The sequence below is a fragment of the Biomphalaria glabrata genome, chromosome 2 (genome assembly GCF_947242115.1).
Source record: "Biomphalaria glabrata chromosome 2, xgBioGlab47.1, whole genome shotgun sequence".
NCBI classification, from domain to species: domain Eukaryota; kingdom Metazoa; phylum Mollusca; class Gastropoda; family Planorbidae; genus Biomphalaria; species Biomphalaria glabrata.
In genome coordinates, this window is record NC_074712.1 from 5,932,746 (window position 1) to 5,949,526 (window position 16,781).

The window sequence follows — 16,781 nt, forward strand, 5'->3', positions numbered from 1 at the left end:
AAATTTAACAGTCTATGTATTTTTCTTTTAAATCACTATTTAATTGCCAAGTGCACAAGGTAGAAACTCTGGTTTGACAATTATAAATTTTTTCAAAATATAATCTAAAATTAATTTTGGCTTACGTCTTTTATTTTGCACACGTCTTCATCGGGAATTCCCTCACTCAACTCCAATGTTTCTTGGTGTTCAGTAAAGAGATGAGTAAATAAATAAGGCGTAGGTGTACAGTTTTCTCGCAGTCTTGTGGAAAATTCATTCGCAGAAATGTAATAGAAGAACTAGATTATTGTCAATGAACGTTGAATGGTGTAAGGTTGCAGAATGCGAATGTCGTGTAATAGGCCTACTTAGTTCTTGCTTCCTGAAGTACTCTAGACACGTGACAAGACAAATAGTACAAACTGACCTAAGTCGGTCTCAGCAGACAAACATGAAGTTTACTTTACACAATTAATAATAATAATATACTGCACTCCTTGTTAGTGCTAGAAGTTAAGAAATAATAAAAATCCTATCCGCATAACAGCGGTATCAAAAGTATCCAATATATGTCAGTTACTAATCAATCACGTCCGCATCTCAGCGGGTAACACTGTGTAGAAATATAGATCAACTAATACATGTCTCAAAAGATCACTGGCAACGACTGCCCACAAGTTACTTTCTAACTGAAATTACTACAGACTTTTTTAAGTCGCTACTGCCCATCCCGGACTAAAATATTACTTGACCACTCGGTCCAAAGAATAACACTTGACTTCTCTAACTTGACTTCACTTGTCTGCTTTACTTCACTGACTGACCTCTAAGTCTCACTTTATTCATTCTACTTCCTGTTTTCTACATCAGGAATCCCACGTGTCTTTTAAACTCTTAACATGACGTGAACTTTAGATCATGCAATGTCAACTAAGACTGTGACAGTTATGCAAAACTTACGGGAGACACTCCTTGCAATACTGAAGTATACGAATAAAACAAAAAAAGAGAAATTATAGACTACCACCAGGACTAGATTTAAAATTTCCCTTTAGATTTATCAAACAAAATAATTAATTACCAGTAATTAATTTACTAATTGGTTACTTTTTAAAAAATTGATTCATGGCTTGTCTATGCAAATAAATAATCGTGCGAAGTTTCAACTTGATCCGAGAATGGGTGTGGAAGAAATAACTGGTACACACTTTTTACCAGACAGACAGACAGACAGACAGAGTAATTGATATAAGCTTTGCATAAAGATGTGATGGCCTTGATAATGTCTATAATAAGTAATAGGTTTTATTGTCATTGAAGCTTAAAATACAAAAGAATTGGGACTATATTTTTATGTAGCGAGTGTGTATGGTTGGTGTATTAAATATATGTGTAAACTATGTGTGAACTGGTGAAATGAACTTTTTTTTATCTGAACACTTGTTCCGTTACTCCTACACGTTGAACACGTCTGTTAACTAATTTCCAAGATAGCGATCTTCCAGTACGATGATCAGCCACGCTAGTGATGACATGGATGTTGAGTGGGTGGCCTGGGACTTGGATACTCACTGAACATCGTGTAAGTGTATCAGATAACATCTCAGACATCCAAGACATCCCCCCAGCCTTTTCTCGATCACTATCAGCATATTCCACTTCTGACTTTCCCCCCTCGAGCGAACTTTTAAAATTAAATTCTTGGTGTTATTTTTTCACCTGTTTTTTTGTTTTCCCGCACTGCACATGCGTAACTCTAAAGATTATTTAAAGTCTAAGCAAAGTAAAGTTCCCCTTTAAGACCTTGTGGTCTTAGGGCAGATGATGTAAAGGTCATCTGATTCTGTGGCCTACGGTTAACAAGGGTGTCATGTGGCCAGCATAACGACCAACCGCCTTTACTTTTCCCTAACTAATGTCAGGTACCCATTAGAGCTGGGTAGACTCATAGGCACCCAAGGATCCCAAAAATAAAAATCCCAGTCTTCACCAGGATTCGAACCCGGGACACCCGGTTCAGAAGCCAAGCGCTTTACCGCTCATCCACCGTCTATTAATGCCTTTACTCTATCAATGTGTATTGTCTTTCAGGCTAAAAAACTTATAATTTGGCAGCGAAGCCTTGCATGTCTATATAACTTAAGGGCTTATAAGTAAAACTTGATTGGAGGTTAAGTCGTTCTTGACTTGTCTTCTCCCCCCCCCCCCCAATATAAAAAGGACTCTTGATTTCAAATCACCTGAAACCTGACATCTGACATTATTTGGGAAAAGTAAATTAGGTATGTCGTTGTTGAGACCACACGATGCCCTCATTAAACGTTGTCATGGAAACAGGAGACCATACAATGTGTTCTATAGATTGCAATGACTGAAAAGGATTACTTTACGTTTTACTATTATTTAAAACATATGCTGGAAGCCTTTCTCTGGCACCTGCCAAGATGGACATTCTTTATATCGAAATAAAAAATGGATTGATGTTATCCGAAACAGCGTCCAGTGAGGAATTGACAGATAAGGTAGCAGTACCATTCTAGGACAAGTAGTAAGTATTTTCCTAGAAGTTGCTTTCGAGGTCAGTTGCTACCACCACTGACTCCTTATGTCTATTGGGGATATTGTCCAATTGGTTTACTTTCATAGTCACAATATGACCCTGCAACATGACAATGACACAGAGGGTTGAAAGTTGTTTTGATTGTATTCAATGTTAACAATAAACATGACATATGACATCTCGAGAAACAACAGTAGTTTTCCAATAGTAAACAAAATAAACAAAATTAAAAAAAAATATAAAAAAGGGATTTTAAAAAGCAGGTATATTTGACTTTGGCTATGTCCAGATTTTTGATTCGCGGTGCCCCCGCTGAGGGGCAGAAGAGGAAACCGTGCCTCATATTCTGTTTGACTGCCCCAGTCTTGCTGATCTCCGTCTCGACAGGTCTGGGAAACCAAAAATTCTCGACCTGTATGGCGACATTTATGCACTACGCAAGACAGCAGGGTTTCTGTCCAGGGCTTTTGCAAGAGAGGATTTGAGCCTCTCAAGCCCTCACTCTAATGGTATTTGATGATGATGATGATGATGAATGGACAACGATTTGTTTAAACTGGTAGGTGAACTTGTATACAGGGACATTGCTTTTTATTATGGCCACTTCAATAGTGTTTCATTGACATTGTTACGTTCAAAGGCTAATGACCATTGTCAATTTTTATAGAATAAAAGACTCTTGAATCTGAAAACAAGCAATAGAAAAAAAAGAATACTTTTTTTTTTTATATAAAAAAGCTTATTAAAGGGAAAGAACCGCTAATAACCGTCATTTACTGAAAATTACAGGGTTTAGCTTCCTTTCTGCTATGTAAAACAAATAAATAAATTAATGATTAATTAATTGGTTAATGTTTTCATCGATTCGTGTATTCTCGTCCGCTATGAATAATTATACAAAATTTCAACTTGTTCCGAGAATAAGAAGTGGGAAGAAAAACGTGCCAAATATAATAAGGGGATTAAATCTATATATACATCCACAACTCTTATTAAGTAGCATTTATTCCACTTATTTCAATATCAAACAAAATAATTAATCATCAAATAAACGAAGGTTTTACTCTTTAGATTAATTCATGTCTTATCAGGTTTAAGGAATAATGGTTCTCACTTTTAACTTGATGCGAGAATGGGAAATTGGAGAAAAAACATGTGCAAACTTTTTACCAGAAAGACAGACAGACAGAGAGACAGAGTGAGTTTATATGAGCTTTATGAAAAAAAAAATTCAGATAAACATATACATACGAGCAAACACGTCTTTGTTCTAACTTCCAATTTAAAATTGATAACTAGCCCCTTGTACCCCCCCCCCCTCTCCAGACCAGGGAAATAGAGGGACAAAAAAATCACGTTTCAAATTAATGTTTTATTTTCTTCGCACGCACAAAGGAAGTGACGTCAGCCGAGAGAAATTCAATCCGCCGTATAAAAGCGAACGTTTCAAAACGGAAGCAGATAAACAATGGCGCGCTGAGGCCTGACATTTAGGGCCAAGAAAGTCTAATGTGGACTGGTTTAAAACCTAATACAACTAATGTGAAATGGGAATGGAATAAAAAGGATTAATTTGTGACATTAGTTTAATTGAACAATAACATCAAGACCGTATATTGCTAGCAATTATTGATGACTAGATGACATTTAAACCACACTGAATGACTGTATGATATTGTTAAAGAATTATGTAGGACCGCAAAGGCTTATTTTTATAAAAGATTTTCATATATAACAAAAAAAAAAAAAAAGCTTACTTTTTGGTGTATCCGGTCCACTGCACCCCACCCCCCACTCGGCAGACGAATTTGAGTAAAGAAATCACACAATCTGTTTACGAAATTATTAGTTATATTAATAACATATACTGATTATTTATATTTAAACCTATTTTTAGATTATTTCGGCCCCACTCTAGTATGTTGGCCGATTTGATGAGATGGGGAGGTGGCGATGGCATCATTCCCACACCCCCCCCCCCCATTAACTTTCGAGTGTGAGGGGGCGCTCTAATTTATTTGAAGAAATCACAGCTTGTTAACAGAATAAATAAAATATCTATATAATTAAACTTGTTATTGATATTTTAACCAATCTCTATATTATGTCGTTTCCCTGTTAGCTGATTGGGTTGGGGGGGGGTCGAATACATCTACTGCCCTTCCCTCCTAAACCCTTTGATTTGTGTCATAGTTTGTGAACAAACTGAGTTGAATTACTATATAATATTTTTTTATAATTTCGCTACACTTCTGGTATCTTTGCAGATTCGGTGTGGTGGTAGTGGGGGGGGGGGGGTCGATTGCTTCTACTGCCCTCCCCACTCTGGCCCTCTTAGGGGGGGGGCGGTCCTATTTTATGGAGAAATCATAGTTTGTGAACAAAATTAGTTGAATATATATATATAATATATAAAGTACATATTAATGTTTAAACCCGTTTGTATATTATGTCGCACAGAGAGTCTGATCTTAAATTTTATCATTAGTAAATATACAATGAAAAAGGGTTGTACCAGTTGGGAGGTCGATCAAGTAGTCCCCACCATCTCTGTCTCTTTGGGTTTGTTTGTCCCCCCCATACTCCTATCATTTGCTTTCTATAAGCTTCCTTCGTTCTGTTTCTCTCTCTCTCTCTCTGTCTCTGTCTCTTTCTCTTCTCTCTCTGCACTTCTAGCAGTGTTACTTTCATTTCCCATATCTTTCTCTCTCTCTTTCTCTCTCTCTCTTCTCTCTCTCTCTCTGTATTTCAAGCAGTGTAACTTTCATTTACCACCTCTTTCTCTCTCTCTCTCTCTCTCTTCTCTCTCTCTCTCTGTATTTCAATAGTGTAACTTTCATTTACCATCTCTTTCTCTCTCTCTGTATTTCAAGCAGTGGTACTTTCATTTACCATCTCTTTCTCTCTCTCTCTTCTCTCTCTCTCTCTCTGTATTTCAAGCAGTGGTACTTTCATTTACCATCTCTTTCTCTCTCTCTTCTCTCTCTCTCTCTCTCTGTATTTCAATAGTGGTACTTTCATTTACCATCTCTTTCTCTCTCTCTGTATTTCAAGCAGTGGTACTTTCATTTACCATCTCTTTCTCTCTCTCTCTTCTCTCTCTCTCTCTCTCTGTATTTCAAGCAGTGTAACTTTCATTTACCATCTCTTTCTCTCTCTCTCTCTCTTTCTCTCTCTCTTCTCTCTCTCTCTATCTCTGTATTTCAAGCAGTGGTACTTTCATTTACCATCTCTTTCTCTCTCTCTCTCTCTCTCTGTATTTCAAGCAGTGTTACCTTCATTTACCATCTCTCTCTCTCTCTCTCTTCTCTCTCTCTATCTCTTTCTTCCTCTCTCTCTCTCTCTCAGTATTTCGAGCACTGTTACTTTCATATACCATCTCTCTCTCTCTCTTCTCTCTCTCTCTGTATTTCAAGCAGTGGTACTTTCATTTACCATCTCTTTCTCTCTCTCTCTCTCTCTTTCTCTCTCTTCTCTCTCTCTCTCTGTATTTCAAGCAGTGTTACTTTAATTTACCATCTCTTTCTCCCTCTCTCTTCTCTGTCTCTTTCTTCCTCTCTCTCTCTCTCTTCTTTCTCTCTCTGTATTTCAAGCAGTGTTACTTTCATTTACCACCTCTTTCTCTCTCTATTCTCTCTCTCTCTTTCTTCCTCTCTCTCTCTCTTTCTCTCTCTCTCTGTCTCGGTCTCTCTCTCTCTCTCTGCTGCCCCCCCCCCCCCAAATCAAGGCCAAGTATCTATAGTACTGTGTGACTACCCATAAAACATATTTTTATCTCCATCACCCTCAACGGAGCTGCTGAGTAGGCCGAGTTGTAGCTGACGTTTAAGAGGGAATAAACTCTCCAGATGGCGCCATAAAACCACACGCAGCACCCTTGGACATGGTTAGATCATTTGTGCGCTCATTGGTCCTTTTGGCTCAGCGCTGATTGCGATGTTGCGCGCGCTTGAAAAGCCTTGACCTTGCCCGCATAAAAGATATTGTCGTCATTATATTTTGTGTGCAAAGACTACTGAGTGGTGAATATTTCAGACTGCATGAGTGGCTGGGCCTGGTCACATAAATTCTTAGGAAAACATTGAACTTGTTCATAGAATTGTTTCGAAAAAAAACAAACAACTGCATAAGGTGTTTTACAATTAATTTTAAAAAAATGACACAGTTGTTTTTTTTTTGTGTGTTTTTCTTTTTATTTACAAAGCAGCTTTACAACAAGACCTTTTAATTCTCTAAAATATCATGGTATCGACTTTTCAATAATTTTTTCTAGTTTTTGCAATCCAAACCTAAAGGACGGACAGTCAGACAAACAGACAGGTCACAAAAAACTGCTTTTTGTTTTACAAAAAACACACATCAAACATAAACGTCCACACATACATAAACGATGAATCTTTCGGCGTTTGTCTTAACAATATCATATTAAATATACCATTTTTTTCCTCCTACAAGTTCTGTCAAAGGGAAATAACTGCACAAATATTTATTGCTTAGGAGCTGACGTCCCCTTTCTTTAAATTTGAAATCATCGTTTTATTTCTAATTCAAAGAACAATTACTGCATTCTCTCAATGTCTCTCGTACTCATTTTTCTATATCCCTCCCCTCCCCCCCTCTCTGTCTTTCTCCCTCTCTCCCTCTAGCTCATTACGTAGACATTCCAAAATGTTTCTGAAGTAACTCTTTTAACAGACCACAACAGGAAGAAAAACTAGCTATTGTTTCTATGCTGTCTGTCTGTCTTTTTTTTTTTTCACGTTCTTGTCTTTAAAACTATATCTATATATTCTGCCTCCGTATGTAAAATGAAAATGAAACTGAGAGGGTTATACTTTTTGAGAAACTCAAGCAGACGTGAGTATGGAGTTTCATTATAATGAGTTTAAAAGTCTTAAGTGATCTAGTAGAGTAAAACATTGAAACCTAGTCGAGTTGTGCGTTCACCAGGCTTTTATAGTAGAAATAATGCAATAATAATTCCGCATGTAATCCAAAAACCAGGAAAGCGCAAACAGGGGCGTGCTCGTATAACTTAGAGCCACACTTTTACAGAGTAACCCTGAGCAGCGAACTCCTGGCCTGGTTTTAACATGACACATAAACGTAATTATTTCAATAATTCAAGGAGACGCCAGTGATTAATTAGTAATAGAAATGTAACATTAATAAAAAGCGATCAGAATTAACTGTAGTTGTAGACAAAGCCTCAAATACTAACTATTGTTTATGCACAACTATGATAACTGTCTAGAGGTCAAGACAATGACGTCGTGGTTGCATCACCTTGCACTTTGGATTCATCAAACGTCGCCTTCTTCTGTCATTCTGTACTGAGGGCAGCCATTTTACACATGGGGAGGGATGGGATGCCAGGGCCGGTGTCAACAAGATCATTGGCGTAACAGGTGGTTTCAAATGGCTTTCTCGAAGAGAACTTTTGGGATGGGTTTCCGGTTCACTGGAGGGGACATTATGGGACAGGTCATCATCTGCAGACTTGTATGGAGGACATGCTTGTGGGGCAGGTTGGTAACTCTCCACACGCAAAGGTCCCTCTCCTTCAGCATCAGGCTTCATTCGACTAGTCTCAGCAGCGGACCAATCGTCTGTTGTGTTAAGACCTTTTCGATTACTTTCTGCTTGCAAGGGGGTCTCTACTGCGTCTTCAGGTTTCGGTGGGAGTTCATAATCATCACCAGGGCTTATCTCGTTGGTCTTGACCTCTAGACAGACATCTGCAGGTTTCAAACCTCGCCGGTAGCTTTCATCATGCAAATGTTCTTTAACAGCTTCATCAGGTTTGTACTCGCTGAGGACATCGCAGCAATCACCACATTTCTTCTCATGGGAGCCACTTTCGTACGGCTTGCTATTAGAGTCACAGGAAGCACCATCTTCACAAGCATGGCCATCGTAGATGCGTAATTCGTAGCACGGGGTTTCTACCACCTTATTCAAAGCGTTCAGCTCGGGGCTCGTCATTTCTTTCACTAAAGTGTACATCTGTTCTACTCTGGTACAATTATCTTTTTGTAAGTCACCCTTCAACATGGTACTTTTACCTTACGACTAGACTGATCTATCCAGTGCCTTTATTTCCTAACTGTTAGTGTCGATTACGCAAGGATATATAATTAAACACAAAGTGCTTTAAATGAATACAGTTAAAGAAACGTTCCTCTTTCAGACCAATCAGCCTAAAGGTCATCTGTTTCTGTGGCCTACGGTTAACGAGGGTGTCATGTGGTCAGCACTACGACCCACGCTTTTACTATTCTTAAACTAATGTCATATCGTGAGAGGGGGGGGGATGTCAGGGGGAGGTATGGCGAGAATGAATGTTAGTTTGATATTTTGGTATGATTGTTATATCCCCTTGTTTTTAATGTGAATAGTATTGCAGGTGTTGTGTACTGAGTGATTAAGTCTTCGTTGAATGTGCGAGAGAGTGTGTTAAGTTAGTAAGGTCTTGCTCCCGGTCCAGGAAGGTTGGAAGTTGCTTCCTGGACTAGTGTTTATATATGTATATAACATGAAAGTCGATGGACTGGTGATTGTTGATTAATAATATCTGAGAGTTGATTTCATTATGTGCTTATTGAATATTAAAGTGTTATTCGTATTTCAATGGATATCTATAGTTGGAGTTTCAGTGTATCTAGTAGTAATTGTTCTTATGTGAGCAACTAAGCAAGTATTAATAAGTGTAATTGAGTATTCATACCCCTAACGAGCCAAGTCAAGAAACACAAGAACAAGAGCACAAGTATATACAATTGAAGCTCTGACAGTATTCATTAGAGTTGGGTGGACTCAGAGGCGCCCGAAAGATACCGAAATAAAAAATCCCAATTTTCACCAGAATTCGAACCTTGGACCCACCGGTTCTGAAGCAAAGTGCGCTACCACTCTGCCCCCGCGACTCCACAATAAACATATATATTTGATATAAACGAAAAATGTTTAAAGTCCTTTTCAATGTTTCCTTTGATTCGAAACGTCTGTTCCTTTGGTCACTCAAGACACACGAGCTAAATACTGATTTAGCCTCTATGGATCAGTTTGTCAATAATTCTTAAACGTATACTACACTTTTCATTGGGTATTGAGCTGCAGACTTTCAGTTTGGAAGTTAGAGGCTTAAATATTTCAGCAACTTGCTACCATTCCTATAACTACATGTTAGCATCTAATTTTATATACACTGCCTATAACAAATCGGGTAGAACTTATAATTAAATGCGTTCAGCTAATAACGTTATCAATTAGCTATTAATTGTTAATAAAGTATTGGATTCAATGGTAAAGAGTTAATTGCCCCTTTTTACTTCCAAAATAATAATATTAAGTTGTCTCCCTTTTTGAATCCCTCGAAATAGAACAAACAAAGACCGAACAATCCAGAACTATTAGAATTTTTTTTTGTTAAGTGTGGCTCTACTATTACAGTCTTTAAACAGTATAGAAATTGCTTTGGTGATTAGTCACGCAACTAGGTCGATCAATAAAGTACATAGATTTCAATGATTTACCAAAGTACTTGTGGTAGAAAAAAAAAAAAAAACCAACAAAAGCACTTAGAAATAGACGTACATAGATTCCTCATAATTTTTTAAGACCTACATTATATTTGCAGGAGTTGAAATCAATATACTGCAAGTAGCCTCGTCAGAGTGTAAGAGTGATACTTCAGAGTTAAGACACATATAGAAAGTGCAGTGTGTTTTTTTTTTAATTTAATCATAAAAGACCTTAACTCTTTCTCTTCTAACTGACGATACCAGCGTTGATTCCACCAGAATGTGGTAAATAATTACGGAGAGAAAGAGTTAATGATATAATAGTTAACACCCGCCACTATAAATTAGCATATGTGAAATAGAAACATAAACATAAAATCACAGTTATAGAAAACTGAAGATGTTATAATTTTTTTTTAGATGGTTTCACATGAACACTATTACTTGTGTGGTATAGAGGCACAGACCTTTTAACGACGCTGACTCGAATGTCTTTCCTCGAAGTCCACTACATCCTACTGCACATGGTTGTCACCAGCAGCGGACTTTACAACGCTGCCCAGTACAAACCTGCTATGCAGAGTTCTCTCTACAAAAACTACTACGCGTATAAAGCCAACGACGGCAACACGGATAGCAACGCGTATCATGGATCGTGTCAGCACACAGACCTGGGATACGTCCCGTGGTGGATGGTGGATCTACTTGGTCAATTTGTTATAGAGATGGTTCGGCTAACAAACAGGTAAATATAACCAGTAAATGAAACCACTTTTTGTGAGTAAAAAAAAGCAATTATCAAAATAGCGCGTTTTGAATTAAAATTAAGTAAACTAAAATCAATGATAAAGATTTTCTTAGAAGAACTTAATGAGACCAGACACCTACATATTATGCCAAGTGTATGTAATGATATTTGTGCACCTTAAATGTAATATATACAGCAGAAAGTAAGGCGCATGTAGGTATGTATGTATGTTCCGAATAACAATCATAACCTTCTGATAAAACTTAGTGTACATGTTCCTTAGAGCATGACGGAGACCGTAGTGAATGTTTAATGTCCCTCCAAAAACCAGAAGGCCCCAAAAAAGTACCCAAGATTATCTCTATTAAATAACGAAACTTTTTAAGAAATCGGGTAAACCCGTTTTCATTTTAAATTATATTGGACATGAATATGCCGGCTAAACCAATTTTCATACTATACTTTTATTTTCGTGGCAAAATAAAAAACAAATGTGAAAGGAACATTCTTCATGTTTGACATGGATCTAAATTCAATCCAGTAGGTCAGTTATACCCAAATTAAGGCCCGCAGGGCTAGTACTTCATATAATTGTAAACCATTAATTGCTAGCAGGCACAACATATCTACATAATATTTCTAAATATTTCAATCATTATAGACAAGACATGTCTCCACAACGACTCAGAAACTTTGATATCGACATCTTTCAACAAGATCCTAGACGCATCCCCAAATTTCCCAACATAAAAGGTCAAGTGTGTTACAACCAAACAGATCCACTGGATGGAGGAACATTCAACTTTACCTGCAACGGCTCAATTGTTGGTAGATATGTTAGACTGGTGATGAGGTACGTTGAAACATACAGGTGACACTCTTATTATATACTCAAGATGTTTCACAAAGCTTATATTAACTCACTCTTTCTGGCTATCTATCTGTCTGCCTCATTTTTTTACTCCCATTTCCCATTCTCGGATCAAGTTATCTTATCTTATCTTATCTTATGTAATACAGACGTTACTTCAAAAAAGAAGATGATTACGTCCTACGCGTCATGCATTTAGTCATGCATATTAACCAAGGACTTAAATTCTGCTAAGTCACTTTTTTTTCCTGGCTAGCTCAGGCAACCCATTCCATGCTCTAATAGCACTAGGGAAGAAGGAGTATTTGTACGAATTTGTCCTAGCATATGGGACGAGGAATGTGCCTTTAGAGTATTTTATTAAATTTTGTTTTTGTATTTGAAGATTATGGTTCAGTGTTTTATGTATAATTGCTACTTTACTTTTGAGTCTTCTGTCCTGAAGGCTTTCTAAATTTAGTGATTTTACTAAAGGTGTTACTCTAGTCAAATGTGAATATTCCTTTGTTATGAATCTCACTGCTCTATTTTGTGTCTGTTCTAGTTTCTTAATGTTTTCTTGAGTTGAGGGGTCCCAAACGGAGGATGCATATTCTATTATATTCTATTATTGGCCTAACCAAAGTTAAAACTTTGCAGTTATTTATAAAGCCTGACAATCATAAAACACTCCAAAAAATGAAACAATTAATTGTTGGTGATAAATTATTTTTTTGGTTATCGAAATAAGGGAAAGAAATGCTACTCAATGAGAGATGTGTGTATACTGAGAGCTATATATATGGATTTAGTCCTCTTATTACAATTTGATACGTTTTTTCTCCCACTTCCCATTCACGAATCAAGTTGAAAAGATCATTAATTATTCATAGTCAATGACAATACACGAATCAACAAAGATAAAATTAACCGATAAGTTAATCATTTAGTACTATTTAATTAATTTTCTTTAATATAGCAGAAAGGGAGCTAAACCCTGTAATTTTCACATAAATGGCAGCATCTACTGGTTCTTTCCCTTAGATAAGGTTAGTTTTTTTTTAAAGTATTCTTTTTTTTTTATTGTTTGTTTACTTATACGATCCTCACACAATTTATATTCACATACATCGGGCACACTAGATAAGTCATCTGGTGCCTACGGATTTCTGGTTTTCTAAGAATGTGAGATTCCTTGTTTGACGGAGACTGCCCTGTTTTCATTTCTCTCTGGGCTTCAGTGTCTGGCTGTCTCTAGGGACGTGGTTGGAGAGACATTGATGAACTTGTGTTTACGGAGACCATCAGATTGTACCTTAAATGCAAACATGTTCTTAGCTAGGTCCTTACACTTGTCACAAAGTAGAGATATTTTGACAATGATATGTCGAGACAAAGGTTGGAAGAGTCTTATCACTTTAGGACCGGATTCGTAATGCTATTTCTAAAATTAATTCTAGATTTCTGTGCTATTTTCCTAATGTGTCTGTTGATGCTCGGTCATTGGTTTGTAGATCGAAAAGGCTAGTACAGCCAAACCGATATAGACGTATTTTACTTTTACAAAGCTAATATCAACTCGCTCTGTCTGTCTATCTGGTAAATTGTTTCTACACGTTATTTCTCCTACACCCAATGTTGGGTCTATAGCTGAGATTTCCCATAATTATTTCTTTTACCGGGCAAAATAAGAATCAATAAAAAAATAATAATTAATAAGGGTAATTTTTTTGTTTGGTATCTCGAACAAAGGAAAGAAATTGTACTTGACTGATATGGTGGTATATTAGTTTAATTAGCCATTTTTATTCTTTGTACGTTGTCGCTGTAAAGCTTGAAGGTAACAATAGATAACTATTCAATCTTCTAATTTCATAACCGATTCTCTGGCAGAGTGGTTAGTGTATTGCCTTGAAGAGGCTGAGGAGACATTAGCCTAAGAAATCAATTTTAGATCGTTGATTTTAAGGTTGGAAGCAATAATGTTTAGATCAGTAAAGTAAGCCAGACAACCAAAAAGAATATCTGTATTCACGCCATTTTGGAAGACCACCTCTGAGTTTGTGTGAAGGAGTAGAGCTAAAGTCGGAATTGTGGAGGGCACATTTTGAGTTCTAGAAATAAAAAAAAAATGCATATAAATCTCTACTTGTATTTGTAGTGTAAATTTCTATTAAACTTATAGTTACATAATTATTTAGAATCCGACGGTTAACGGGGGGATATGTAGTCAATACAGCAACCAACTTCCATGTCCCGCATGACAGAATAGTGTATACGAGGTGTAAACCGTTCTTTAAAGGTCGACGAAATGGAGCTTTTGTTCACTTTTGCTGGCCTAAAGGTTCCTAGTGCGATGCACAAATCTACACGGCAATTTTAAATGCTGCCCATTAAATTGGGGAGGGTAAACAAAATACCGAAATTCGAAATCCCAATCATCCCAAAGATTTCGGCCAAAGACCCCAGAGTTCAGAAACCAAGCGCTTTACCATTCAGCTACCACTCCCCAAAATGAGGATCTTTTAGAAAGTATTAATTCTTAGGATCGGTGCTAGAGTCTAACTTGAAGTTTTCGCATTTTTTTCAGACCAGGTGCTCTTGAACTGTTACATATCTGTGAGATGGAAGTTCTTGTAAGTAGCTCTATCATAGAAGAGATCGATTTTCAAAGAAAGGTCAATACTAAACTTATAGACTCGCCATTTGCTGAACTGTCGGTCGCAAGTTCATTTGTTTGCCTGAGTGAATGCCTGCTCCAAAGGTCAACTGACTTCTGCACAGCTTCGAACTGGATCACTTCATCGAGGTCTTGTCAACTCTTCAGCATCAACCCATACCTGGATATTTCACCCAATCTTACGTTTTCAACCGAGACACATTTTTATATTCAGCTTAATTAAAACTTTATTAATGTATTTATTTCTAAACGTAAAGAGTAAAAATAATAGAACAAGAAACATTCATATGATATTTGTAAATCAATTTCTGAGTCATAAATCTAATGCTGCTCTGTAATTTCCCATTGTTTTTATTTATTGAAGTTCGTCATTACTTCAAGGAGTCTTTTTAATGGGTTTGCACAATTAATTTCTTCCATTACAGTCCAGCTAATGTCTACATAAGACGCTATGCAAAATGCACTTAAACACCTATTTATTTATGCCCCTCCTTACTGATTACAAAGAACCATTGAGTGGAGTTCGGGAATACCCGCTGAAAGTATCGTTCAAAAAAGCCTAATTTGATTTTCAAATGATTTGGCCATAAACTAGACAATGTCAAGGGCACTCATTTGAACTTTACTGATGCCAACTAAAAAAAAGAGTTGAGTTCTAAATTTAACAATATGTAAGTGAAGTTGACCTGTGTTTTTAAAAACCTCCTTTACTACCACCAAAGTAATGTAGATATCGGTCAAATTATAAAAAGTCCAAAACTCTTTGTATGTATCGGTCCAATTACGGCCAAACTTAAAAAAAAACAAAAAAAAAAAAACAACAACACAAAACTCAATTATTGTATCTGTCCAATCACGAGTCCAAAACTCGACTCAAGTCATTGATTAACATGCATGATTAATTTCAAGTCATTGATTAACATGCATGAATACATTGACACATGAAATGCTTAAAACTTAATCATCTTCTTTCTTAAAGTAACGTCTGTAATCTATAAGACAAAATAAGATAATGCAAGATAATAAAGCTAGACATTAGATAAATCATGATCTTTTTTTACAAAGCTTATATCAACTCGCTTTGTCTGTCTGTCTGGTACAAGGTTTGTACACTTTATTTCTCCGACGACCAATATCGGATCAAGCTGAAATTTCGCGCACATTTTTTCGTTTATCTGACAACATAAGATTTATATTTTACTTATTGTAGATCTTTAATTTGAACTATCCTGCCGTGTGAAAATGTAACTTTAGTAACATTATATACAGATTCAGCTTGAGATGAAATATATAGATCTAATAGTAATGAATCGAAATGATGCGTGGTCAAGAGGCTAAGTACGCTTTAACTTGGCTTGGCTTGGCTACCTATGAAGAGTTCGAGGTTCGAAACCCGACTCGAGCAGAGTTGTGTTTACTGAAGGCCTAAAGGCAGGACGGAAAACCTTCTCCCAGATACCCTTCCGCCACTGGTCTACAAATGAGATAGGACCACAGCGCTCTGACTTGGTCTTTACGCTTGTCGCGAAAGAAGGGATGATTTAGCAATGATATTGCAAAGCAAATGTTTGCAGAGCCTTATCATCATAGGACCGGATTCATAAAGCTTTTTCTTAAATTAACGCTACAATTCTTCCTAATGTGTTTGTTGATGATCGATTATTGACTTGTAGATCGAACCAGCTAGTAGAGCTAAACCAATATAGACGTTCTATATTCGTATAAAGCTTTTATCAAGTCCCTTTGTCTGCTTGTCTGTCTGGTAACATAATGTACATTTTTTTCCCTAAACCCAATTTCGTATCAAGCTCTAATAGTGCACAATTATTTCTTTTGACAGGCAAAACAAAATTCAATAAAAAAAATATGATTAAATAAGGGTAATAATTATTCTTTTGTCTGGTATCTCGATCAAGGAAAATAAATTGTACTTGACTGATATGTTGATATATTAGTTTAATTAGCCCCTTTTATTCTTTGTAGGTTGTCGTTGTAAGTTCGAAGCTAACTATAGATAACTATATAACCTTCAAATTAAATAAGCGGTTCTCTGGCAGAGTGTTTAGTGTATTGTCTTGAAGAAGTTGAGGTGGTATTAGCTTACGAGTTTGATTTTAGGTCGTTGACTTTAAGGTTGGTAGCAATAATTTCAAGAACTTTAAAATAACCCAGTATGAAAGGGAGCTTTTGTTCACTTTTGTTGGCCTTAGGGTTCCAAATGCGATGCACACCTCTAAACGACAATTTCAAATGATACCCATTGAATTTGGGGTGGGAAAAAAAATAACGAAATTCAAAATTCCAGTCATCCCAAAGATTTCATACCAAGACCCATTAGTTTGGAAGCCAAGCGCTTTACCATTCAGCTAGCACGCCCCAATAATGAGGATCCTTATGAAGGTATCTAACTGGGAGGATCTGTGCTACAGTCTCACTTG

General features: G+C 36.8%; 1 protein-coding gene across 1 annotated transcript; it reads left to right on the top strand.

Moving 5' to 3' along the window:
- The first annotated feature begins 10,589 nt into the window (after positions 1–10,589).
- LOC129924380 (fucolectin-6-like) lies at positions 10,590–11,688 on the top strand. Its single transcript, XM_056018591.1, has 2 exons — positions 10,590–10,810; positions 11,475–11,688. Exons 1-2 carry the CDS (start codon positions 10,590–10,592, stop codon positions 11,686–11,688), a joined length of 435 nt encoding a protein of 144 aa, XP_055874566.1.
- The last annotated feature ends 5,093 nt before the right edge of the window (positions 11,689–16,781 follow it).

Excerpts from the sequence above, each read along its gene's own strand:
- LOC129924380 (XM_056018591.1), top strand. The coding sequence starts at position 10,590 with ATGGTTGTCACCAGCAGCGGACTTTACAACGCTGCCCAGTACAAACCT. Across the intron at positions 10,811-11,474 it reads ATGGTTCGGCTAACAAACAG|ACAAGACATGTCTCCACAAC; the intron begins GTAAATATAACC and ends CAATCATTATAG.